The sequence below is a fragment of the Stegodyphus dumicola genome, chromosome 7 (genome assembly GCF_044657685.1).
Source record: "Stegodyphus dumicola isolate Sdum_Otavi_A_Nest chromosome 7, ASM4465768v1".
Classification (NCBI taxonomy): domain Eukaryota; kingdom Metazoa; phylum Arthropoda; class Arachnida; order Araneae; family Eresidae; genus Stegodyphus; species Stegodyphus dumicola.
In genome coordinates, this window is record NC_140774.1 from 42,662,888 (window position 1) to 42,690,616 (window position 27,729).

The 27,729-nt window shown below is 33.9% G+C and overlaps 1 protein-coding gene across 7 annotated transcripts in view; it reads right to left on the reverse strand.

Moving 5' to 3' along the window:
* Positions 1 to 7,616: 7,616 nt before the first annotated feature.
* LOC118203300 (inactive fucosyltransferase B-like) overlaps positions 7,617 to 27,729 on the reverse strand; it is a 71,104-nt gene continuing 50,991 nt past the window's right edge. For 4 of the 7 annotated variants that reach the window (XM_035375571.2, XM_085820123.1, XM_035375572.2 and 1 more), the window contains 2 exons: positions 11,006 to 11,108; positions 7,617 to 9,879 (listed from right to left, as the gene is read on the reverse strand). In XM_035375571.2, the coding sequence (XP_035231462.1) occupies positions 8,633 to 9,832 (1,200 nt within the window). In that variant the 5' untranslated portion in view covers positions 9,833 to 9,879; positions 11,006 to 11,108 and the 3' untranslated portion in view covers positions 7,617 to 8,632. Of the gene's footprint in view, positions 9,880 to 11,005; positions 11,109 to 17,860; positions 17,961 to 18,188; positions 18,868 to 27,729 lie in introns of those variants that run through there. The other 3 variants (XM_035375575.2, XM_035375573.2, XM_035375577.2) reach the window with 2 other exon arrangements.

The window sequence follows — 27,729 nt, forward strand, 5'->3', positions numbered from 1 at the left end:
AAAAGTAGAAAAGTGGTAAAAAAAAAAAAAAAAAAAAAAAAAAGACCCAAAAAATATGTTAAAATTATGTTTAAAATTACACGATATAATAAACAGTAGTTATGTATATGAAGTTAAAATTCAGAATATATTAAACACTATAGCGTTAAAAAAAGTGTGAAATATCATCTAAAATTAAGTAATGTAACAAATAAAGAGCATGTGCGAGAACAATTAAGTTTGGGAAATATAATATACATATAAGTTAAATTTCAGAGTATGTTGAAAATTATGAAAAGTATGAGAAAAATCATCTAGGAAAATTTAAAAGAAAATATTACAAATCAGAAATGTTAAGTATTAAAAAATATGACAGCAAACAAATATGTTATTATGCAAAAGAAAATATAAGAAATGAAGGGAAGTCTTTTTCTATAATTATTTTCTCTTATACATTGTTTTCAAAGACGTGCATTGAATGGTTAAATATATAAATAAACTTTACAGACTTCAAAACATATTTCTAAAACACATACTTCACTTTATCGTCAACAGAGGGCAGCATGAGCATATCACCAAAATTAAGATGTAGAAAATATTCACTTGGTCCCTTGCCAGTTTTGAAAAACTAAATTTAAATGAAAACTCTTAGCAGCAGGAGATCTACAACTCAACCAGCAGTCTAAAACAACTCAATTTTACTAGTGACGTCATTGACCACGCCCTTGGTGTGATGTTATTGATGACGTTGCACCTGCCACGCCCTCAGCTCCACGGGCTCTCATTCTTATACTACTGCCAGTAACCTCGAGTAAGATCTAGAACAGCTATATATCTGGTAGATGACACTTTTTCTACTAAATGTTCAATGTCTAGCAAGGGAAAATATTGTGTCCTAGTTGCCTTGTTCAAGCGACGGTAATCAATGTATGGTCTTGCCCCTTTTCCAGGAACTTCAACCAGCATGAGTGGAGAGGTAAAATCCGATTCACCTGGTTCTATTACTTTGAGCTTTATAATCTTTCCTACTTCAGCTTTTAAAATCTCGGTTTGTCCGGCAGAAATCCGATAAGGTTTTACGCTTTCCGGTTCTAATTCTATATCATGTTCAGTAAGGTCAATACATCCTGGTTCATTAAAGATAATACAGGAATACTTGTACATCAACTGCTTTAAATCTTTTCGCTGTTCTTCAGATAATAGTGAATTCAACTGGATGCTTTGCAAAACTTCAGATTTCAGTATCCGAGCTACAATTTAAACTCGGTATTTCATCTTCATAGTCGTTTATCCTGTCTTCTAAACATAGCAAGTTTATATTTTCTGCTCGTTGAAAATACGGTTTCAGCATATTTAATGTGGTACACCTGAATTTTATTTTTATTTTTCGCTGGAAATTCGACTACATAATTTGTCTCTGATAATTGCTGAACTATTTTTCCAGGATTAAGACACAAACAACAAAAATCAGCGTTAATTTTCAAAATGAATTTCAAATTTCAAATTTTGAAAATTAACGCTGATTTTTGTTGTTTGACTTGTGAATTAGTATTTTTCCAGGACTTAACCCATTTAACTGATAGTTTTTTTTTTTTTTTTTTTCCCTTCCATGAAACTACAACTAGAACTAAGTCTCCTTCCTGAAACTTACGTTCTACGGCTTTGCGATTATATCAGAGTTTTTGCCTTTCTTTGGCTTCTTCCATATGCTGGACAGTGAGTTCTTGACATCTCCTTATTCGATTCTTTAGTTCAAAAATATAGTACACTATAGTACTTTTCTTCCTCTTCTTTACCAGATAATTTTTCATACAATAGCATAACTGGAGTTCTTAATTTTCTGCTGTGAACTAATTCCGCGGGCGAGAAAACTATACTGTCGTGAATAGTAGTTCAAAGGGCAAATAAAGCCTGAGGTAAGATTTTATCCCAGTTCGAGCCAGATTCTAGACATAAGACTAGAAGAATTCTTTTTATGGCACCCTCTCTACAGGATTGCTTTGTGGGTGGTAAACAGAACTTCGTACAACTTTAATTCCGAATTTTTTTAGGAAATTCGATGTCAGCGCACTCGTAAAAGATGTGGCTTGGTCGGTCTGCACCTCTTTTGGAAATCCCATTGGACTAAATTTTTGAAGGAAAACATCAACAATCGTGGTTGACAGGTTTGTGACAGGAACTGCATCCGGATATTTTGAAGACACGCACATTGCAGTTACAATATACTTATGTCCTGAAGGTGTCACGGGCAGAGGCCCACAAGCGTCAACATTTATGTTTGAAAATATTTCTGTGATAACAGGGACAATTTTTAAAGGTGCTTTATTTTTATCTTGCGGCTTTCCAGTTCTTTCCCTGGACATTGCACAACCTGCTCCTTTCATCTTTAAGAGCACAGAAACGCCTTGGATGCCCTTTTGAAAAGCAAATAAAACATGAACCTCTATCCATTAATGCCTTTCGATGAGACTTTACATCAACTGGACAATCATGATTTATGTGACAAGAAGATAAACAAAAAATGCAGACATTTTGATTCTTCTTCTTGGGCGGGATAGAGAACTTTCGGTTTTAATTAAAACGCGATTTTTGCCAGTATTTAGAGGGAGTTTCGCTTGTTAAAATTGAAGCACCTTGCTTATTCATAATGTAATCATTTCTTGCAGAATGCATGAAAGATTTATTTTGATAACCTTGACGAGAACTTTTGTTTTGTGATGATGGTTCATTTACATCAAAATTTTTAAAACGCGCCAATATCAATGATGTTTCTCTGCATTCTACTTCCGTTTTCAAGAACGCTAACAGTTCATTAACTACGAAATTTTGTTTATCACTTCTTTTTCTAGTGAACTCTAAAGTTAAATTCTCAGGTATTAACTTTAACAAAATAGGGGATAATAAATGTTCATAAGAACTGCTAGTAACATTTAAAGAATTATTACTTATCTGTATTTCTATATCGTCACAAAGTTTCCTCAAAGCAACCGTATTTTCGGAATATTTTACAGGTTCTAAACAATTTATTCATGTGTGCATTAATAGCAGGTTACCTTTGCCGAAACGGTGTTTTAGTATATCAACAGCCTCCATATAGTTTTCACTAGTAAATGGTAATCCACTGATATCATTGAAAGGCAAACCTCCCAACAGAGATTTTAAATAACAAAACTTGTCAACCGAGCTGAGATTTTCGTTTTGATGTACGAAATTACAAAACTGATTCCAGAATTCAATCCAAGAACAATGATCACCATAACATTTTGTAATTGTTAATTTCGACCATTTTAACGTATTTATTTCAGAAGTTTCAAACTTCGCAAATACACTTTCCTCACTAGAACTTTACACACGTTTTTCTTGAATTTTACATTTAAAACTTATCATTCTTTCTTGATATTCTTGCGCGGAAATTACTTCCGTAACTATGAGGTTTTCCATCTCAAAATGATGTTTGAATAACTGGAATTTTTCAGCAACATTTCAAGTAATTCTTTTAATTTTTCATTTGCGGATTCATTATATTCCGACAATACAGATTTTATTTTAATGATCAATTTAGTAGTTAAGCTACGCGTCACCGTACGAAACTTCTTTGCCTTTTTCATAGCCTCCATGTTACCATTAAATTCTATCTATTATAATAATCAATAAGTAATAAATATTTTATTCAACAATTCAATTATATTCAAAGTGGAAAACTGAAAAGGGCTACCTCGAATTTCTTCGCATTAAATATCGGCTTTTCATTTAAAAAGAACTCACTAGTTTTCTTCATAATCAGGTACCACCAGAAAAAATGTAGTGTTCTGTTGCTATGTGCCTTTGCGTGTTCCTTGATTAATTTCACCGAGATATTTTACTGTACATTTATTTACAAGCTTTATGCCACCTGGCATGTACACTGCGAAAAAAAAAGGGGGGGACAGTTTTATATCTTCCGTTCTACTGCGCTGATTGACGAAGTTCAATTGCTTTTTCCATCTCTGGAAAGCGCGACTTGGGATGTGTATTAGATTTATATATAGCATTGTTCTAATATAGTTATTTTGACACAAAATCGGACTTTTTCTAAAATAACATGTCAATTTTTTTCCATATTTCGATTCTAGGTCTCAAATTATGGCAAACTGCCAAGTTCTGTGAAAATTGCACAAGCAGTTTTTAAAAAATTAGCTCTAAACATTTTAGCTCCTCAATGTTAATTGAATTTGATATATATTTATTAGTATCTCTTCTTTTATTAAACTTACCTGATTCCTTCTTCAGAATTCGAAATTCAGGTTCATTCCAAATAAAATTCACCCATTTTTTATAATTTATATCTAAAATTTTGTATTTTTCAATATTTTTTATAAATTTTTCGAAAAATATTTGTATTATAACCTGTAAAATTTTTACCATCATCTTAAAGAAAATGTATTTCTAGCATACCTGCAAAAAAAATTAAGAGTTTTTTAATTCAGAATTCTTAAGATATATGTGAATTTATATTTTGGCGCGTTTTAAAATTTGGCATATTTCTTGAAAGCGATAATAACATCTAATGTGGTTTACGCACTTTGTTAAAATTATTTGAAATTAGGAACAAAGTGACTTTTTTACTGTGATCATAGTGTAAAAAGCGAAAGGAAAATATGTTGCATAAATTAAGAAGTTCGCCAAGTAAATTGTTCTTGGCGCAAACTGAAAAAAAAACGCCAATATAAATTTTTGAATTACTCCGTAAATTTCTCACCAAATTTTACAAAATTTAATACTTAGGCATAATTTGAGTCGTAAAATCGAAATAAGGAAAAAAAAAAATTGCATGTAATTTCAGAAAAAGTCCGATTTTGTGTCAAAATACCTACATTAGAACAAAGCTATATACAAATCAAATATATATCCTAAATCGCGCTTTCCAGATATGAAGTGCTCAGTGTACATAATACAATATACTAGTTTTCTGCCACCTGGCAGATACGTGCATTATATCATTAGCAGCAATACGCGTGATATCTTAGTGTCCGCTCCCTTAACGTTCTAGGGCGCCGATTAACTCTTTGTGCGTTGCGCCCTCTGGTAAAAATCACTGCAGTAGGAAGAGGCCAAAACAGTGTTAAATACATTAATTTAGTCACTATGTCTATACCCAGTCTCTTATGTTTTCGCGTATATGTGTTTGTGATAAACGATAAGGATGCAAGTAATATTTTTTGACTGCAATATTTCGACGATTTCTTTAACAGGCAATGAACATGCTTGGGTAACCCTGTCAGTTTTGCTCGGTTGAATTTTTGTTATTTTGTATTTGTATAGTGAAGTGATTTACAATGTTAGGTTATTATGCATTTGTTAAATGATTATTTTAGTACCTTTTAATACAGCATTTTAGTTTTATAACAAGATTTTAATAATTAATTTCATATGCCACGCATTTTAAAATTTTTATTATTTTCTGTAAAAAGTTTGATTGGAAAGAAAATGAGAATATGGGATAAAATGGCAACTAAGTAACCGATATAGCGTAACGTGTTTGCATTCACTTTATAACTAATAGTCAGTGTTCAATTTGCAGTGTCTTCTTATAGTTTTAATACTTGTACAGGTAACGTGTTAAAAATAATATCTTTGTTTAGTTTTAAATTTAAAATGTCTACGAAATTGTCGGGTGCACAAAACAGAAATATAAGTAAACGAAACGAGAATTAGAAGAATGCAAGTCAGTATTACAACAGTTTGTTAAATGGCTAAGAACAGAAACACCAGAGGGCGAAGGAAGTACGGGGGAAGAGGTGAAATCTACTACTGCTTCACAAGTTGATGATACAACCTTTAATATACAACCGCCTAATATGTGTTCAATTTGCAGTGTCTTCTTATAGTTTTAATACTTGTACAGGCAACGTGTTAAAAATAATATCTTTGTTTAGTTTTAAATTTAAAATGTCTACGAAATTGTCGGGTGCACAAAACAGAAATATAAGTAAACGAAACGAAAATTAGAAGAATGCAAGTCAGTGTTACAACAGTTTGTTAAATGGCTAAGAACAGAAACACCAGAGGGCGAAGGAAGTACGGGGGAAGAGGTGAAATCTACTACTGCTTCACAAGTTGATGATACAACACTACATTTGACAGCTACACCTTTCCCATAAACGACAGTTCTCAGAGAATGAGAAACAAACAGCCACTTAAAGAATTAAAATCTACCGCTCCACAAATAATTTACAATATAATTACATAAACATTTTAATAAGAAACATGCAATAAAGTCTGTTTAAAAATATGTGTCCACTATAAAATGATTCAGGCATTTTTAAAAGAATATTTTCCTTTTCTTTCCTCTGTTTACAAGCTAATTTCGAAAATGGAATGTGAAAGTTTGAAATTCTGAATGTTAAAAATTGGCAATTAAAACTTTTCTCCGTATGGAACGAAGGTTCGAAGGCATTAATATTTGCCAAGTGCTTATGAAACTTCTTTCAGGTACTCAGAAATACCTTTTCATAAAAAAAGTAACTCTTAATGCTTTTCGTTTAAAATTTAGTCTTCGAGAATCTGTCTTAGGGAACAGGGGATTTTAAAATTTCTTTGGCTATTTTGCATAATCTGCAGGGTGGTTATAAAGTCATTTTTCCATTATATGAGCACCTAGCTATCACTTTAGATTCATTGAATAGGAATAAAACTCGAGATGTATAGGTTGTAAGATATGCAGACGAGAATAATGTGAATAACAACAGAAGGCCAGAAGCTTAGTTCTCATTCTATAGAAGGTAACGGTGGCCGCCTAATATGTGCCCCCATAATATAATGACCATTGCTTTTGGCAAGCTAGTGCCCGCCATTTGAAAGGAAAATTCTCATTATCATGTTCACAGCGAAAAAATTTTGAAAGTAACTCCCATGTTCATTGTATCTTTTTATGATAGATAAACACGGCATTGGAATGGTATCTTAGTTCGAAAACGTCCGTGAAAACGACAAGTGTAGAAAAGAAAAGCGAATGCAGCCTAGTAAATGCATGTAAAACGTAGCATGGGAGTGAGACAGCACTTCTGATGTGTCACCGACGTGTGCTTATTCCTCTTGAATGGACCATGTCATCACTTTTGGTTCGTAAAGTACACAGAATAGAAAATCGGCTATTAGACCAGGGTAGAGTCAAAAGCGCGGGTCCCTACTTGCAACAACAACAAAGATTGCTTGAGCCATTTGTGTTTTGTGAATAATATCTGCGACTTCTTGCCCTAAATTATATGCAATCACACAATTGCGTGTCTTTTTTTTTTTTTTTTTCCCGTCGTTTGTCGCTCCTACTTCTTATTTTTGCCAGGGCTCTCATACCAACACTTTTCGAGCGATAGACTCCATTCCAATGCCATTCATCGTTTTTTGCTGTGTAGCTCACATTATGATACGAAAAGTGCGTATTGTCACTGGAAATTGTAACCACAATTATGACGGCTCTACTGGTATTCATAATATTCTGGAACACACAGCTTTCAACGCCTACATTTCGAGTCTCATACCGGTTACAACTACATTGTTGTTGATGGTTCATCTATAAGGAACGCTATTTTATGACTACTTTGTATGATGAAGTCAAGGAAAAGTAAATGAGAAAGCGTTTTATTAAGCAAACACATGAGTACTGAACGTTGCCAAAATGAAGGCACTTTATTTATTTCTATTTTCATAAAAAATATATATTTACTTCTTTTTTATTTTGAAAATATTTAACATTATCGCAGATAAAAAACGATGTTCCTAATTAACACTAATAAAGAATTTAGAAGCGTGAGATGTTAGTTGCAGTATTAAAGCTCTTCCTTTGGTATTTAATGGCACGTCGACTACAATTATTCAAAATTATGTAAATTTAAGGAAAAAAGAAACAAGGCCCTGATAAGATAATGCAATACTTTATGTATTGCTTTATTTTAGTCAGAGATTTCTATAAGATTAACTTTCTTCGTTTTTATGAGGAAAAAATGGATTATGAGATATTAGGTAGGTCTTGCTGGTTTAGCAGCAATCGGCCTAATTTTGGAACAATCCTGCAACGGGAAATTCAATTGGAAAACTAATACAGAATAATACACGAAAAACTGGAAAGTAGTAGTCAAAATGTAGAAATGGTCAATGCAGGGTTTTCCAATGGAATTTCCCGGTATGAGCTTCGTACAGGAGTTTTAATTGAAATGTTATATTGTAGCAAGCATACATTATATACAATTTAATTACTGTTTGCACATCTACAATTCAAACTTCAACTGATATTTAAATACAATTGTGTACTTTGATGTTTAATAAATTTAATCCCCCGAAAAAAAAAAGTGCAATAGCGAATAAACTTTTGATGATATGCACTGAAGATGCACTTCTTTTATCAACAGCACACTGAAGATTCAAACACACTGATGAAACAGCTGTGCACTGAAGATTCCCTTCTTCTTTCGAAATGTTTGCCGAAAGTGAAGTAGAAATAATTCACTTTAAATTTTTCGAAAATACAGATTGGCTAAGAAGAATAGGTCTGTTTCAGTGATTTAACAATGGTGATATGATTCTTCGATTTTTTTTTAACTGCATATGTATAAATACACAATGAAGCTCTCTGTTCTAACAGCCTTGCTGAGGTAATTGGAATGTACTCAGACAGAAGTTACAGTTGTGGTTTCCATGTAGTTTCGTAACAATCCGTTTTCGCATTCCAAAAGGATTCTAGATGTTGATAAGTCTTTGGCACTCCAGCTTTGTGATTCAAAGCCTCACATATGTGACACAGATGTAACGATGGCGAATTAAAATATCCATGCTCATTGAGAACCTTGTAACGCTTTTTCCACTCGAAGTAAGAATTATAAGCAGAGTCATTCTCCATTAAAAACTCCAAATATTTCGCAAGATCAGATGGGGATTGAAAATCACTTGTATGGATGAAAGAATGAGGGGGACACAACCGTTCATAATCCGATTTTGGTGCTCCCATCACTACGGGCACTGTGTCTTTGTGATATGCATTCCACCACAGTTTTTCTGTGAGGTATTCCTTACAATTCGAATTCTCGAATGCCAAGTAAAATTTATAATCACTAATGATGGAACAGTCTTTCGTGAAGTGTCCTGGACACGTACGAGTCCCGCAGCCACCATAGATATCGACAGGTATGTACTTCTGCAATTCGTCCACATAATCCCACCTATAATTTTGACCACCACAATTACTGCCGAGGATGGCAACACCCCGCGTCTTTGAAAGAGCGTAATTCTTTTCCTGGAAGTGTTCCATCTCTGTCGCGGTCAATTTTACGGTCCTGCCATACGGTACTGGCACGTCGGAATCGCTGCGATATGTCATGCTCCAGTTGAAAAGCCCGTTATAGTCCTTCATGCTATACATTTTAGTGGCCAAGAATGTGTGCAATGGAGACTCATCAGTGAAGAATATCCAGATTTGGTGCTGAGGGTGATACACTGGAAGAGTCTTCGGTCCTTTGGTCTGATGGAGGTGGAAAAGAACGGCGTCGCTGCCATAAACAAGACTGTCATTTGTGGAGAGTTGGCAGTTACTGACTGTGCAGAACTCGAAAGGGTTCCTTTCAATTTTGCCATAGGACCTCAGGAAACGTCTCTTCATCCGTTCTCCATGACGCCATACGTGAATGGTGAAGTTCTTTTGAGGCTTTAGTCCTTCAGCAACAGCAGACTTCAGTGGGTAACTGGTCTTGTAGGATTGGGATGGCGAATATAGAAGCAAGAAAATAAGCGATACTATTGCAAAGGGCAGGAGGAAAGCACAAACATTTTTCTGTAAAATACGGCAAGGCATTCGAGGTATCCATCCACGAAATTCATGACACATCCCGTTTCTCAAAGCAGAGATTCATCTGTCATCTTCAGTATAGAAACCTGTTGGATGAAATACATAAATGAATAATGATAGCCAGGACACGGAACAAAATACAGATTAATTTTGAGTTCCACGTGGAATTCCTTTTAGTTTACTACATACTTTAAATCAAAAGTACTACGACTCTATTTGTACATTAATGGTTCGTTCACAGTATAGCGTAAAAGTTACAACTTATACAGCTTAAGTACTTTTTTGTTAAGCACGAAACCTTGTTACGTCAAAGGAAACCGGCGTAAGAATTTGCTTTAAGTTTCTGAATCTTCGATTTTATACCAAAACTTGTATCAGGAAGAGGACAACTAACCAGTCACAAAAAATCAGGAGATATCATTTCTGATTCCGAGAAAAATAATTGTCTTGACGGGCAAAGAAAATTGGACAGAGAAACAGAAAGACTTGATGTTTTATTGCGCTGAAACTTTGTCTAATTTTCCACTGTAATGGCAATATATTTTTCGCTACAAATGACTACTAAAAAAAATTAAATGGAAATTCAAAACTGACCAATGAAATACGCAGAAAATTTCAATTTGATTAGATGGCGCTTAAGGCTACTCTTCTCTGGCTATAATTCAGACTAATTTTGCCTAAAGTTTCTTTAACGTTAAACAAACACCATATGCAACTAAGACTACAGTAAATACATAATAGAGTCTTGCAGCTGTAAACCAGTCAGTTATCATAAGCCAAAAGAAGAGATTATAAAACAAAAATAAAAATGAATTAGTGTCAAAAGTTTCATTCAAATATCATGCGCTATAGTTGAAACTAAGAAAAAAAAGGGGAGGGAGAGTCAAAGATGATCGGTAACTATGCATTTTATTTTTCTTTTTAAATGCGGAACTTTACAAAGATAAAGTTTAAACATAAACACAGCACTTTTCGAACTGCTGAGTAAAAATGGCATCAAAAATTGTTATTCCGACAAAAAACAAACAAACCAGAATAAACTTACTGTCACCGAAAAATATTGCAATGTTATTAAAATGCAGATTATTTATGAAGGTTATATGGTTTCAAAATGACATGAATCTTGTATTTCGGAGACTGGAAACGGCTAATTTTGTAAATATATGTAAGAAAAGTAAAAAAAAGGGCGGAGAAAGAAAGAAAAGAACTTACGCAAGTGGCAACTTCGTAATTAACAGAATATGAATTTTACAAGCTTCTGCATTCCTGGGTGGTAGTGAAAGTTGTAACTGTTTTCAAGAGTTGTTCATCCAATCTATATAATAATAAAAAAATTAAAATAAGTTTTTATTTAAAACTCATAAAACAATTCATAAAGTAAAAGAAGAAAACATTTATTATATAGTTTAATGGATGTCTCAAATTCCATGCTCATTTCACATGACTCGCGCAGAATTCACTCAATAACTTTTGATTTTTTGGCAACATATTCCGGTTTTGATTGTAAAAAAAAATCTGATGTGGATTTTCTGCTTAGCAATCTACAATGTACGTATTATTTTATGTTTCTTTATACTTACTCTTTTGTTACTCGGCTCCTTACTTTGGTTTACCTGAGCTTAGAAAACCTAAATATTCCTGACTTTCTTTGGGGCACGGCTGGACCGCTGGCTGCGGTCATTCATGGCATGAAAGATGAGATCCACAATGATCAAAAGGTCGAAGGGACCAGGCAGGTCGGATCTCGTCAGATTCTTACCACATTTTTTTTTACGTCTACTAAATCATATTTTTTATTCTTTTGGCTGTACTCATTTCAAATTATTTCCTCGAAATATTTTAACTCACTTAACCGAACTCTCAAGGCAAATTTTTCAACGTGCCTTGAGAGATCGGCATCAAAAATAGTAAATTTTGAAATTAAAAATCCCAGTCAGTTTTCCTCATACGAAGGTCAAACTTCTTTATTTTTTCATAATGAGTATAAAACTTTCCCAAATATAACTAGAGGAATTGGGAGACCGCATTAAAAATTTGATTTCGTCATTTGCGCAAAGTTATTATTATTTTTAATTTGCAACTGCCAAACATGAATATTTTCGTCTGTAATTAGAAATATGTCTATGACAAACGATTACAAAAATAAAGTCCGGGTATGGACTTTTAAGCCGTGTAAGGGATATATATATATATATGTGCGTGTGTAAGATAAAATATACGTAAATCAGCTTTATAATTTAATTTAGTAATAGCTCATTAATTCCTCTTTTTAATTTAGTTATTTCCTCTTTAAAAATAATAATAACGTTTCTGGACTGCGTCATTTTTCGATTAATCTATGCCACGAAGCCCGCGTAATGCTGATGAGGTAGTTATTTCGGAACCTGAGAATTGAAACCTGTGTAAACCGAAACCTTCCTCTTTGGTGAGTTGCCATACTGGATAGATGCTTACTTCGCTTGTATCTCTGTTGCTGCTTGGACGTCATTTCATTTCGCTCTGTTCTCTTCCTATCGCAAAAGTATTTAAAAAATATAAATGTTCTGAAAATAGGCACGATTAAGCGTGCCAAGTGAGCTGTGACTATAAATATGAATTTAAATGAAAATGGACTTATAACCTCCTCGAATGCCAAGTTTCTTAGTCATTACGAATTCTAAGTATCTAATTCTTCGCCAAACAACATTGGTGCTATGCCTTTTCCTCTTTTTTATAATTTTACATATAAATATGTAAAATATAAAATATCTATCTTTCAAAATTTTCAAATAATAAATTAATAATAGCCCTTTAACTCCTGTCTTCATTCTAAAAATATCAGAGAAGAATTCTAAAAATATCAGAGAAATATCAAAGAAAAAGATTCGTCATCTAATCTTATCGATGTACTTATCGATGAAATCTAGTTCCTACATCTGAGCATTAATCTCTCTCATGTGATTTGAAATGGAATTCGGTATAAAAAGGTAATTGTGTAGCAACTCCTCCTTCTTCGCTCTTTACTTCTGCTTCTAGCCGCTTGTGTCGCCTTACCGCTAGCCACGAAGAGTTTACTTCTCTAATTTCGTCCATTAAAAAGATGTAATATGTGTAAAATTAAGGGGAGGCGGTGCATAGCGCACCCATAGTGATGATAAGCATTATCCAGAAATTAAATTATGTGTGGAATTTATCGTTAACAATGATTTCTTCGAGTGTCATCTTGTTAAATACGCAGTTATAATGCCGAGAATTACCGCCAATTCGTTGCCACTTACTTTCCACCAAGTCATCTTATTACAATAATGCTGCAGTCTTTTCACAAGGTTACAGCCGAAAACATCGCAGAAGAAAACGTCGCGGAGAAAACAACGCAAGGTGAAAACGTCGTGCTACAAAACATAGTACGAGAAAACATCGCAGTTCTAAAACATCGGAGTACAAAACATCGTTGTCGAAAATAAGCGGTTCAAAAACTTCGCAGTTTAAAAACATCGTCGTCGAAAATATCGTGGTAAAAAATAAAGTATCTACAAATCATCGCAGACATACTTTTTCAGGTTTTAATAATTGTAAATGGATATTCCCGTAATGATTTGTGAGCGCAATTTGGAAAGAAGGATAATTTTTACTTTCATATTTTTTATTGATCAATAAATTTTTGCTGAGAAAATAAAAGGATGCTTAAGCATAGAAAATTAATGCAACTTATAGCACTTAATAGAATTTTAAAGCGACATAGTTAACTAACAAAGGCCATTAATAAATCATTTCTTATAAAGTTTTTACTGGTAATTTTTCATGAAAAGTATAATCTATAAGTTGCATTTAATTTTCTATGCTTAAGTTTCCTTCTTACTTTTTCAGCAAAAATTTATTAGTTAATAAAAAATTGTGAAAGTAAAAATTATCCTTCTTTACATCTTGCGCTCACAAATCATTATGGAAATATCCGTTTACAACTATTAAAACCTGAAAAAGTAAGGCTGCGATGTTATCGTCATGCGATGATTTCTAGATACTTTATTTTTTACCACGATATTTTCGACGACGATATTTTTAAATTGCGAAGTTTTTGAACCGCTTTATTTTCGATGACGATATTTTGTACCGCGATGTTTTCTCATCACGATGTTTTCGCCTTGCTTTGTTTTCTCCGCGACGTTTTCGTCCGCGATGTTATCGGCGATGTTATCCGCGATGTTATCGGCGGACACCTTTCACAATAATGGCACACTCTTATTACATATATATATATATATATATATATGTAATAAGAGTGTGCCATATATATATATATATATATATAGTACATAAATAAGCAGGTTATTCTGCTTCACAGTTATGGAAAGGTTTTTTTTCGGGGGGGGGGAGAACTAGAGGAATGAAATTTGCCACCTTTTGGAAATTAGAGACATCAATTTATTGACGGATGCTTTGCGATTACAAGATTTTTCTTTCGTGGTTGATATTACGAAATACATATTAGATCTGTAATGACATGAAACATTCATGTCATTATGAACATGAATAAGCAGGCAAAAATACTCTTACGCAGTTTACCGTTTTTAGGAGAAACAGTTAAAAAGCGAAGACTTAACACACTTCCCAACTTGTAGGAAGTACAAATTAATTTCAAAAAGTGTCTTTTTGTATAATACGTGTGCTGAAGAGGTTCTGCGCCTGAAGACTTAATTTATACAAAAGTTCCGCGATATCAGATCTATCGAGGAATCCTTATTTTATACCCCCCCCCTTTTAGCAGAAATTGAGAAAGTGCTAGCCATTTTGCTACAAATTCACTGCGAATCTAAAGCTGAAATTCTATGAAGTGGGTACGGGTGTTCGATAAAAAAGAATACTCAATCAAAACAACACATCCGAAGTTTTATACTTATGAGAAATATTTCATCTTAAGCTTTAAAACAGTATATTCATCGTTATATAGCTTTATTGCAGTATATTTAAGCAACAGTGAAGAAAAATACTAAATAAATAAATATGTACAATTTGAGTTAAACACATCCCACAACACTATTTAAGAAAAGTACTTTACATCTTTACTTAAGCATACATTTTATTGGTCGTCCAGTTCGTGATACTCGAGATCGTTCGTCATTTGTCTCAGATTTTAAGAAAGTGTTTTGATTTCGGTCATGAGCTGGGTATTAGAAGTCTCTAGTTTCAGGCTTTGATCGTTTGATGATAAACAACTAGCTGGCTTCATCCCGTCAATCGAAATGTTTACTTCCTTTGATTTATATTAGGAAGTATTTTTCGTTTCTTTTAATTACTTTAGGCGACAACTGCAATATATATATCAATTTTCGACTAATATAATGCCACATTAGAGGGAGTAAAAATATTGTTGCAGATCAGTTATCAAGAACAGCTTAAGTCTCTATTTCTCGTGTACTTTTGCGATTTATGTAAAAATGTTTGAAGTGTTGTGGAGAGCAGCTGGCTTATCAAAAAATTCTCCAGGAAATCCCCCCCCCGTAAACCATTTGTGCAATGGAGTATACAGAGTCTTCTTTCAGTGCTGCCCTAAGACCTAAAAAGATTGTTGGAATGGATTCAGACGACTTAATTGAATCATGGCATTTGATAGTAGCTTTCAATGTTCGATGAAATCTTTCAATTTTGCCTTTGGACTACGCATGATACGACGTTGTGCCTTGAATTTTGGTTTTGGTTTGTTTTATTGAGATTACGGCAGAGCACACTAGGGCTATCTGCCTAAGGGGGTGCCTTTGTGGAGGACTTTCTAAGAGAAACTGCCTCGTATACACGTTACACATGGGAAAACCACGAAAACGCCCATGCAGCCAGCCCGTTTGCCCTTGAATTTTGACTTCACATATAATTGCCAAGGTTCGAAAGAGTTCAGAAGTAAATTGTGCTCCACGTTCCTTAATAACTTGGTACGGAACTACAAAACGGTTGACCTAATTTTCATAAAGAACCTTTTACAACGGTCTCTGCTGTTATGTCACGTAAAGGAATGGTTCCATCCAACCAATACAACGATCAATGAAGTCAAACAATATAAAAAATTATCAGATGGTGAAAAAGAAACTTATTAAGTAAAGGTGGACTATACCAGGTTGTTCAATAAGTTCGCAGAACGGAAAAGAAGAAACCAATTTTTATTTGTAAAAATGTATTTTTCAACGTAGTTTCCCTCAACTTCAATACACTTATTTCAACTGTCTTCTAATTTATGGATCTCTTGACTGTAGTGGTTTTTCGGCAGCTCTGCAAAATATCCCTTCACGACAGCTATTACCTCTTCGTTTGAAAAAAATCGTTTTCTACGGAGATATTGTTTGAGGTGTGGGAAGAGCCAGAAGTCAGAGGGAGCTAAATCTGGCGAATAGGCTGGATGTTGCAACAATTCGTACTTCAGTTCAGTTATTTTAGCAATGGTTTTTTGAGCTGTGTGCGCAGGTGCGTTATCTTGGTGGAAACTGATTTTCTTCTTCTGTAATCCGGGTCTTCTTTCACGAATTTTTTCGTCTAATTGATTCAGAAGGTTATAATAACAATCCAAATTAATTGTTTTGCCAGTTTGAAGGTAATCTATAAACAAAATTCCTTTCGTATCCCAAAAAAAACTGATGCTAACACCTTCTTGGCTGATTTTTGCACACGAATTCGCTTTGGCGCCGAAAAGCCGGGTTCACACCACTCCTTAGCCTCCTGTTTTGATTCAGGATCATGATGGTAGACACAAGTCTCATCCATTGTGATAAATCGACGGATAAAGTCGCTTTTATTCTTCTTAAAACGCTCCAAATGTTGCTGGCAAAGTCGCATCCGAATGTGTTTTTGCTCCATCGTTAGAGAATGCGGCACCCATTTTGCACAGAGTTTTTTGAAACCCAAATTAACACTCAAAATATTGCTCACTGTGCCCAATGAAATGCCTAAAGCCTCTGTTAAATCTCTTTCAGTCAATCAACGGTCTTCCAATACCATATCTTGTATTTTTCCGATGATTTCCGGTGTTGATGCAGTTTTCAGACGTCCCTCTCGCGGATCGTCTTCAAGGCTGGTACGATCACTTTTGAATAAACTAGCCCACTTGCAAATCATTGTTTTTGAAGAAGCAGATTCACCCAACACACTCACCATTTCGGTATGAATTTCCATTTCCTTTAAACCTTTCTTTACAAAGAATTTGATAACTGCACGTTGCTCAATTTTATCCATACCTGAAAAAAGGCACAACATGTCAGATATAAAGGGCGGTTAAACAATGAATAAATTAACAGATCGAAATGAAGCTTTTGACGTGTTCCTGAGAAAGAACAAATATGAAAATGGCGTCGAAGTTTTAGGTCTAATATTGACGAATAGATGGCGCTCCACGAACTTATTGAACAACCTTGTACTAAAACGTTCATCAGGTTGTTGATAAGTTCCCAATTCAGATTTTATATGTCTTGAGACCTTATTTTTTTGACAACAAATACAAGCATGGTTCTATATTTGTATATCCTTTTTTATATTTAGCTTGATAGATTTGTATGTCATTTCTTTAGCAATCGATTTTATTCCTGGATGAGCGGGGCCTTGTATTTTTTGAAATATATCCATTCGAAACGTCTGGGTATAAATGGTCTGATGTTAGAAGACTTATCACACCACAAATTTTTTACGGATGGAAGTAATTTTTGAAATTTAATGGTTCGTAAATTTTGTAATTCTTTATCAATGACTTAGTTATCTGCAATTTTATCATAATCAATGAAGAAAATAGAGATATCGACTATTCTTGATAGCTGATCTGCAACAATATTTTCACTTCCGCTAATGTGGCATATATTAGTAGAAACTTGATATATATATTACAGTTATTGCATTTGTCCTGGTGATGCTTTTTCACTCTTTTGCCTGAAAACAAATACTAGTGGTTTATAGTCAGTAAAAAATTTTAAATCGCGTCCTTCTAATATCTGCTTAAAATGCTTAATTGCAAAATATATTTTCTCGATAACTCGCGGTCATAAGCACTGTAATTTTTCTAAGCGTAACTTAATTTTTTTTTTTTTAAATAAAATGCTATAAGTTCCCATTCTTTACTTTGTTTGAGGGCTGCACCAATAAGATGCATCCGTACACAGTGACCAAGGCAAATCTGAACTGGGATAGCTTAAGGTATATACCTCCATACGAAGCACTTCTGTAAAAATACGTAAAATTTTAATTAAACACACATGTTTTTGAGTAAGACGGGATATAAAACTATGAATTTAAATAGGATTTTACAGAAATGTTCATTAATTTTTTAAATATAGACAATATTTAGAAAAATTTTAGTGAAATATTTCATTTACGCCACATCCCTTATAATATATTCTAATGAATATACTTCAATAATCTTTATACAGTATATAAATAACATACTTACCTGTGTTCCATAGGCAAAAGAATAAAACTCGCCATATTTATATGTTATGATCCCTTTTGCTTCATATTTAACTTTTTACTTTCTTTTAGCTTTTTTCTGGGTAACTTTGTTGCTTGTAGAGATTGGCGTTTCGATTTCTGAATTCGCTATTTGTCTATTCCCATGTAGCTTTCAAACATAATGGGATTAATTTCTATTTCTAGATACCTGAAAACAAGTAGAAGTTCATGAAGACTTGTGTTCTAGCAGTATCTTTCAGGAATGGTTGGTACAAACTAAGCATCCCTAGGAAGGTTCGCATTTCATGGATATTCTCTGGTAATTTATAGTTCAATATTGCTTCGACTTTTTCTGATACAGGCCGAGATCCATCCCGTATTATATGATATCCTAAAAATTGCAATTCATCAATACCCATGATCGACTTTAAAATATCGATTCTCAAACTGTATTTATCTGATCTATCGAAAACATGCTTCAAGTGATGTTCGCGTTCTTCTGCTGAGAAAGATGCAACTAATGTCATCTTTAGTAAAATAGAATATATCATCAATAGTATGTCAAAGTAAAGCCCAAATCTTGAAATACTTCATGTATAAATCTTTAAAAAGTAGCTGATGCATTTTGCAATCCAAAATTCATAAAGACAAAATGACGTTATTTGGGTGTATGAGAACAAAACGTACTGAAAGAAACAATACATCTAAGACTTTATAATTAAAAGAAATATTGCTTAAGCTTTAAAACAGCATATTCATCTTTATATATACATCTTTAAATTTAAACAAATTTAAATTTTAACAAACATGTAAATACGTAAAAAAGCAAATTTAAAGTTAAAATAATTAAAAAATGTGCAAACATATAAAAGATTTAATTTTTGAACTAATCTACAATATCATTTAAATTCAAATAGCATAAGTAAATCAAGTGCAAAACCAAACCATGAAAATAAATTCACCAATTTAACAAATTAAAATTAATCTAAAAAATTTTTTAAAAATGCATAAGTGAATGACTGTTGAGCAGGCAGGAGACAGACTTATCAAGGGGAAGTTGCCTTCAAACCTAAGTCTTCAATCATTCAATTCGTGTTTCGTCATTCATGCAGGCAAGGGTAAAAGTCAAAACCAAAAGTAAAGAGTGAAGAATGTCCAAAAAGAAATACCAATAAAGTGGTACCTTTAGAAATTAGCAATTAAAAATTAAAGTTCTCATATTTCATAAATATTACTATTTTTTAATAAAAATAAAGCATAGGTTATTTTAAAGAATAAGATTTCCGAAGCAATAATAATGGAACGCTAACTGGTAAGAACAAACTTTTCATAGAAGTTGCCACTCGACAAATCTCAATAGTTGCGAAAAGGAATTAAATTATGCAGCCACTCAGCAATTCTTAACAGTTACAAAAATTAACAGTTCTTACAGTTAAATTATGCTGCCACTACGTTGGAACCCCTAAATTTTAAAAATATTTGATTGCAAGTATACAAACTTGCCTGCACTGTCCTCAGAAAGCCGCAAATTTGTTTTCCGCGAGATTTCTATATTCGTGGGAACAACATTTTTTACTTTTGAAAAGGAATGAGATTCAAGGAGATAAAGGTTTACTGACGTTATCTCTTTCTTAAAATCGCTAATGTTAGCAACATGTTTCTAGACAGGCCAGGTGTGCAAAGAAAGAAACGACAGAGATCCATCTTTCCGTATATTCCTTCTATTTAGATCCACTGTGTCATATTTTATGTATTTATTCAGTTTTTAATGCATCGCTTTAAGTATGAATTTTCCCCTTGCAGTCCCCATTATAGTACACAGGAAACTATTCAGCTCACTTGACTGAATTTGACATGATTGAACTATATATTATTAGGCATTAAAAAGGGAGGGTTACGCATTGGAAAAATAACAAAGGAAAAGCTGCATTAAAAAATTCTTAATTTAGCATTTAATTATTAAATGTTACATTAAGTAAGGTCTCACCCTTTTATTACACATAGAGTATTTTTAATTTAAACCAAACCATATATTCATTCATTAAAGAGCTCTTTTTTCCGGTGCGGAACTTGGGTTATCAAAAAGACGCTGTTCGCGTTCCGGTTGCTCTCTCCTTTTGTACCTGAGTTACCTGCAGTTGATTCATGACGGGGTGGGGGGAGGGGCTAAATGCCCTTCCTTTATGTTCAACGCTCGTACTCTGCCTGCGTCCTTAATAATAAGGATTCCTTAGCGACTTTTTGAAGCTTAACTGCTCTTCCCTTTACCTTTAGCGATTACTTTTCTCTCAGTTATTTCAATTTTTATTAATGATAATGTGGAGGTAATTGCAATTATTTTTGCAAAGGTAATCAATCCGTAACCAAATGCCTTGGTCCTTGGTCAAAAAGCGGACAGGAATCAAGGAAATTCAGTAATCCAGTGCTGCCATCTATGAATTATAAAAAGAACTAACTCTTGTTTAAACCGTGAAAGAACGGTAAGTCTCGGTAGGAAAAGAAAAATACTTTAAAAAAATTCACCTTTTTAGACCTAGGAAGGGATTAATAATTAATATTATGTAACAGAGCTTTTTTTTTTTTTGAGGGGGACTGTTCAAAACAATATGCGTACAACACTTAAACAATATGCATACACACATAAAATTTTAAAAAATAAAATTTTAATACACAGAGATGTTTAATTTCGCTTACATTATTTCACTAAGGTTACTAGACCAGCGAATGTCAGTCAGTATATAGCAAAAGTCCGATAATACGGCCTGTTCAGGATTTTACGAGATGCCGGATTATCTATTTGAAATTGCACAGGGTTGCAAAATGATTTCCCCCCCCCCACGTTACTGAATGCATTGAACACAATATGAAGTAAATTTTGAACATGAAAAACAGAAAACAGCTCTAACTCAACCTGACGGAAAAGATGTACAGAATTTCTTTAAAATCCAGAATTTAATTTGCAGAAACTTGTGCAGTATTTAATTTGTAGCAATTCCATACTAAACCTCAATTCCATATCAAAGTTCTGGAGCAAAATCAGCAACTGTTGGCATTCCATAGCTGCTAGACACAACCTGGGAAATTTGGCACAATAATCATCACCACATTGTGTAGACAAGTAGTACATTTGTTTCAATAATTGGTCAGTCGTGACGCAAAATTTGCATCGAACTGTTTGAATTCAAAAGAGTAAACTAAAAAAATTTATAAGCAAAATATATTTTAAGAATAGAATTAAATATATTTACATAATGAGAATGGAAGGAATGTAAGGCAATAAGGGCCAGCGTAGCAGATACAAACAGCCGCCTAGGGTAGCGATTTTCGGAGGTCACCAGTTTGTCTTCGTAATCGATTACATTCCGCTCTGAATTATTATTGTTTAGCTTGTAACGGGTGCCAATTGTACTGATCTCCCAGCGTTGCTGAAACTAGGCCTGATGACAATTTTATTTTAAATGTTATTAGTGCTCAGAGTTTTTGTTCATTTACCCATTTTTTTATTGCAATAATTTTTTTAAATACTCTTAAGTTGTGGCTACCAGCGGCAGAGCGGTAAAGTCGCTGAACACTGGTAGTTCGGTCCGAAGTTCGAATCCCGCGAACGGGCTGGCTGCATGGGCGTTTTCGTGGTTTTCCCCATATGTAACGCGTATTCTCTTAGTTAGTTTCTCTTAGAAAGTCCTCCACGAAGGCATCCCTCCTCTTAGGCAGATAGCCCTCGAGGCTTTATCATAATCCCACACACACTTAAGTTAAGTTTTCAATAGTAAAACAATTTTTACTAGTTTCACCTATTAAGAGAAATTGACATACATTAGCAAGAATAAGCCCCCAAATAAGATGAGCTGCGGTATTTTGTTGTACAGCTAAATTGCAATATGATATTACTGCAATATTTTCTTTAGCAATTAATAAAACTGATATTGATATTAGATACAAAATCTCTGTCTCACTTACCTTAGGAAGGGCAAAAATATGCCTGAATATTTCAGCAGTTAAATGAGGAAAAATCTACCATGTCAAAATGTGATCTCACGAAGAGGAAAGATTTTTTATGGGCTGTACCCATCTAGTCAAGAAGGTTCTTAAAGAAGCTGTAGAGTAGTAGCCAAAATAAATATGCAGTTTTATTCGACCGCGAAAAATATTGTTCAGAACAGTGAACTTTCTTTTGTTTTTCGTTACCATAATCTGTCACTATTAATTTGCTCCCTTTACATTTGTTATATTATTTCATTCAATTTTAGTTACACTTTACCTTTAATTTATTCACGTTCTATTTGTTTTATAATTTCATTTAATTCTTATAATGTTATAATTTATTATTTTAATTTAATCTTTTTTATCTCTACATTTTATTTATTTGAATTATTTATTACTTCATTTATTATTGTTCGCCTCACCTGAGTGCTTTCATACGTGCGTCCAATTTGAGATATTAAGTTCTGCGGAAATTTTTAGTTACATTTATAATACCTACATATACGACAAAGTAAAATGATATATGCAAATACATTTTTAACAGTATTAAGGAGGAAGGAAAAAGAAAAGAAGTTTTTCCGGTAGGGGGTACGAACGCGAAATTTGATATATATCTAATAGACGAACTGGGCGACTTTTTCCTGGTTCCTCTTTCTAAGAACTTGAATTCCCAAGAAGATTGGATGCTACCAAAAAGTCATCTATCGCCATTAATGGGACATTTTATTGAGACTGTAAGCCTCTAATTTCGTTTATCAATATTGCAAAAAATTTAGCACACAAAACAAATATTAATTTAAAGTCTGGCGTGTGCTAAAGTAAAAATTAATTTTTTTTACACTCATTTTAAAGATTTATGATGCTTAAAAGAATGATGAACCAGATCTTTTTTATTCTCTGTAAGAATTAAAAACTTTCCAAGTTGTAGATTTTAGTCGCTGATATATATATCAGTTTTGAATAATAAAATTGATAGATTAATGACATAAACAAAACTGATACATAATTAACCTATCAAAATATCGGATTTGTAGCGCACCTTAAATAAGTTTCTTGTCTAGATAAATATTAACAAATCTTCTTAGATAGCAGATTGGTTTAAACTTTCAAATTTACCATTTTAGGTAAACAGGTCTAATTTAATTTAAACAATTCACTTTATTAAATCTAAAAATTGGATTACTTAAGTGGTTCGAAATTCACACTAATATTATTGCAATATATTGCCGTATTAAGCTTTCCATTTTTAGTCATTGAAGTTATTTTAAGGTTATTTAACTTTCTTACTAAGTCCATATTTTAATACTAGAAACGTTTAAATATTTATTCCGTTTTCCGGTTACTCTACCTGGTGTACTTTGGCATACATTTAATTTATAATACACATTTAATTAATAAATTGATAATTATGAGCGTCTGCAAACTTTTCATAATTAACAAAAAAATTCGAACTCCCTTATATTCATATCTTGGGATTTTGAGTTCCCTTTTTATTCATTCCTTTTTCACATATTGTTGCACTGTATTCAAGTTTTCATGTATGTAGAATTTATATATTTTATATTTATGCCAATTTATATTTAAATGATATTTTTACAAATTCTTGCATCATAACTCTAGTTAAAGAGTATTTCTAACACCTTGGTAAAGCTTAATCTTCAGCATGCAGCTTATTTTCTAACCTAGTTTCAGGCTGAATTATTTGTACAGGGTTCATAGCCACATTTTAGTTAAAAAAATAAGCAACTATAAGCACTTTTCAAGCACATTTTAAGAAAAAATTATACACAACTGCATAACCTTAAACTGCATAACCGCCATTATACACAACTGCATAACCTTAAAAGAAAAATTAGACTTGCAATTTAAAATATTTAGCAATGCAATATTTATTAAGAGAATGAGCATTACCTCAACCATGGAAAACAATTAACTTTTTTTTTTTTTAAATTTTAAATGACAATTCAATTTACAGAATTAGTTTACAATAAGAGGGGAAAAAACTATGCAGAACTAAACTATATTACAAGATTTAATGATGAAATTTCAGTTCAAAATATAGAAAATAAATAATAATAAGCCATATTAATTGTATTCGCTTGGCACCTAATAATAAATACAATTTATTTTTCCACTCATATTAATATTTAAATAATTTAACTTGAATCAAAATTCTGAACATTTTCTAAATTTTGTTAAAGGAAAACTGTTATGCACAACATACATTCCAAGAAAAGTAATTTAAGTAAAAAAGAGGAACATTTCTGAAATCAGAACGCGGAAAATTGCTTCATGCAGTCATCCTTTAACAGTAAAAGCTTAACTAACCCGCATACTCGGAAATTGCCGAATATTCCGTATAGTCGAGTGTAACTGGAAAAAGAGGAGGGAGCTGGAGATTGTAGCCGTTCTTTAGATTTCTCGGCTAAATAAATGGATTTTGACATTTCGATATGTGCATCATATAAAAATAGACCAACGGACCTGAGAAATATTCTGCTTAGAAAGAACAGTAAAACTCTTTTAAGTATTCATAAATAAATCTCAGATTGAACATCAAAATTAATTATCTCTGCAAAATACCGCAAACGTTATTGCGCAATACGTGTGGCGTAATTCTTCCATACGTGATATTACGCAATCGGAATCAACAGCTGCCAGTATTCGGAGAATAAAGAACTAAATAAAGGAAAATAAAGAAACTCACTAATCTGGGGTGTTTTCGTTCTAATTTTGAACAGACCGTTAAATTTCCGGAATAGAATCATTCATTCTTCGCTTGGGTTGGGTAGACCGCAAAAATTTTAGTCCTATCCATTGCAAATTGGACAGTGACAGAAAGAAAAAAAAAAAAAAAAAAAAGTCCGCTGCTTCAATAATTAGCGATTTTGCGGAGAAAGGGGAGAACCTCCCAGCCTCCGTACTGTATAATGTATTGGCGAAAAAAAAAAAATAAGAAATTATTCTGACTATCGATTACTTTCATTTTATTTAAGCCATTCGGAATATTATTCCTTAGAAAGCTAATCTGTGTAAAACTAAACAAATTTTTGGAAGTTTATCTACACTTCAGCAGCTACTGCAACTATATTATTATAAATATCCATACATATGCTCATAATATACACTGGTGTGCAAAAATTAAGGACGAGACGGTTTTTTCAATATAACTTTGTACAAAAGCTTTCCAAATCAACACATTTAATACCGTAAGATCCCCAATACGTAAGGACTTGAGTAATGTAAGCAACACTTACAAAATCAGAGGATCAGAGGGATAAAAAGAAGCTTTATTGAAAAAGTAGCATGGAGCGCAATGCGACTGAAGGCCGAAACATCCCTGTGATGGGTGTCCAGCAAGAAACATCCGGTCTTTAATAGGGGATATGATCTCCCCTGACTGCTAGGCAGGTTTCACAGCGTCTGCCCATGCTGAGAATGAGGGTGTCATTGAGTTGTTGAGGCATTGCTGCCCATTTGTCTTGCAGCGCCAATCGAAGCTCCGGAATCGTTACTGGTGGTAAGGTACGAGCTGCCAAGCGTCTGCCTAGAAAATTCCATAGATGCTCGATGGGATTGAGATCCGAAGATCGTGCCGGCCAATCCATACGTTCAATATCCTCACTCTCTAAGAGCTGTTCGGCAGCTACTGTGCTATGACATGGTGCTTTGTCGTCCATGAAAAGGAACTGCGGACCCATAGCGCCTCTAAAAAGAAGAATCTCGTTACAATAACGGGTCCCGTTGACTGAACCTGCGTCGAAGATGTGAAGGTCTGTACGACTACCAAGCATGATGCCTCCCCAAACGAGAACACCGCCACCTCCATACCTGTCCCTTTCAATGATGTTCGAGGGATGATTGCGGCTTCCCCGCTCTCTCCAGATGAGTATGCGATGAGAATCGCTACTCAGACTGAATCTGCTCTCATCTGTAAAGAGTACTCGTCCCCATTCATTCTCTCTCCAATTCCGGTGTTCCCGGCACCACAGAGAACGCCTTCTCCGATGGGCAGGCGTTAGAGGTACACACCGTACAAGGCGTCGTGCAAACAGACCACCACCGTGCAGTCTTCTGGCCACGGTAAAACGCGATATCGGTCGTCCAGTCGCCTGTGTCGTGTGTCTAGCGATTTCTCCCGCTGTCTGCCGCCTGTTTCTTCTAGCCTGTAAGGCAATATACCGGTCATCTGCGGGTGTGGTTCCTCGTGGACGACCACTACTAAACCCCCGAATAACTGTTCCTGTAGTTTGAAATTGTCTCCAAAGTCGTGAAACGATGCTGTGAGCAATTCCGAACTCTGCAGCCACACTTGTCACACTGCGGCCTTCCTCCAACTTCCCAATGATTCGACCTCGGGTAAAAGCATCCAGATGTCGTCTAACAGATTGATTATTCGCCATTTCTCGCTGAGACAGCAACTCGGTATGATTTTAACTGCTATACGGTGTGCAATCTCTTTGCCAGAAATACTGATCTTACACCGACAACATGCTTTATACTACTCAGACACTCCCCCATTACGTCTGTCTACCTGCATATCTGCGCATGTGTTACCGTACATCACCTTACTTAATCTCCTGATTGGTCTTTCTGTCCGCTTTGCCTCTTCGTTCAGCTGATATGCTAATTTTTCGACTTCGTCCTTAATTTTTGCACACCAGTGTAGTAAGCATAACGATCATAATAAACACGAATATGAACTGACCACGCGGAACGAGAATGTAAATTATTAAAATCTTGATAGAAATTCAAACGTGTGTAGTATTTGGGTGGGAGGAAAAGAATACCGAATGTATCGGAATTTTCTACGGTTTTCGCAATTCTTTGACCAATAGAACGACGTGCATCTGTCTGTACTCTCGCGCGCACCATAGGTTACCTTAATGCAGAGAAAGGGGAAAAGCTATTTCCGGGAGTATGATTCACCATCTGACGTTCCATATAAGGAAGAAAAGTTGTTTATTTAGTTTCGGCTTTGGTACGGGGGGGTACATTAAAAAAAAAGCACTAAAAGCAAAAAAATAAGGGCTTTAAAGAAAAAGTAAGCACCTATAAGAGCCTTTATATTTTATTTTCAAATATAAGGACTTATAAGCACTTGTAAGGATCGCTACGAATCCTGTTGTAAAATTAATTATTTGTTAACAAAGACAGTCGCTAAAACACGCTAATAATATTTCTAACTGTTGTAATTTATAATGCAACAAGTTCATGTGGTTTATAATAGGATTCATTTATAATTTTGTCAATAGTATTGAAATTAAGAGCAGATATTGATAATGTTATACATTTAGATTACAGTGATTTAGATTGTCATTGCCTTCTTCGCTGATGCTTTTATGCTAAACTACTAATATTTCATAATGGCATACAGAAAAGTTTAAATCATTCACCAAGCATGTAAATCTCTAATTCAGCCCACTTTTGTTCTTACGTGTGCTGTATCTTCTATTTTCTTTAGTACATTGTTAAGCCTAATTTCAAAAGGTCTTATGATAGAGCGGAAAAGTCACTAAACATTGGTAGTTCGACCCGAATTCCTAATCCCAGAAATC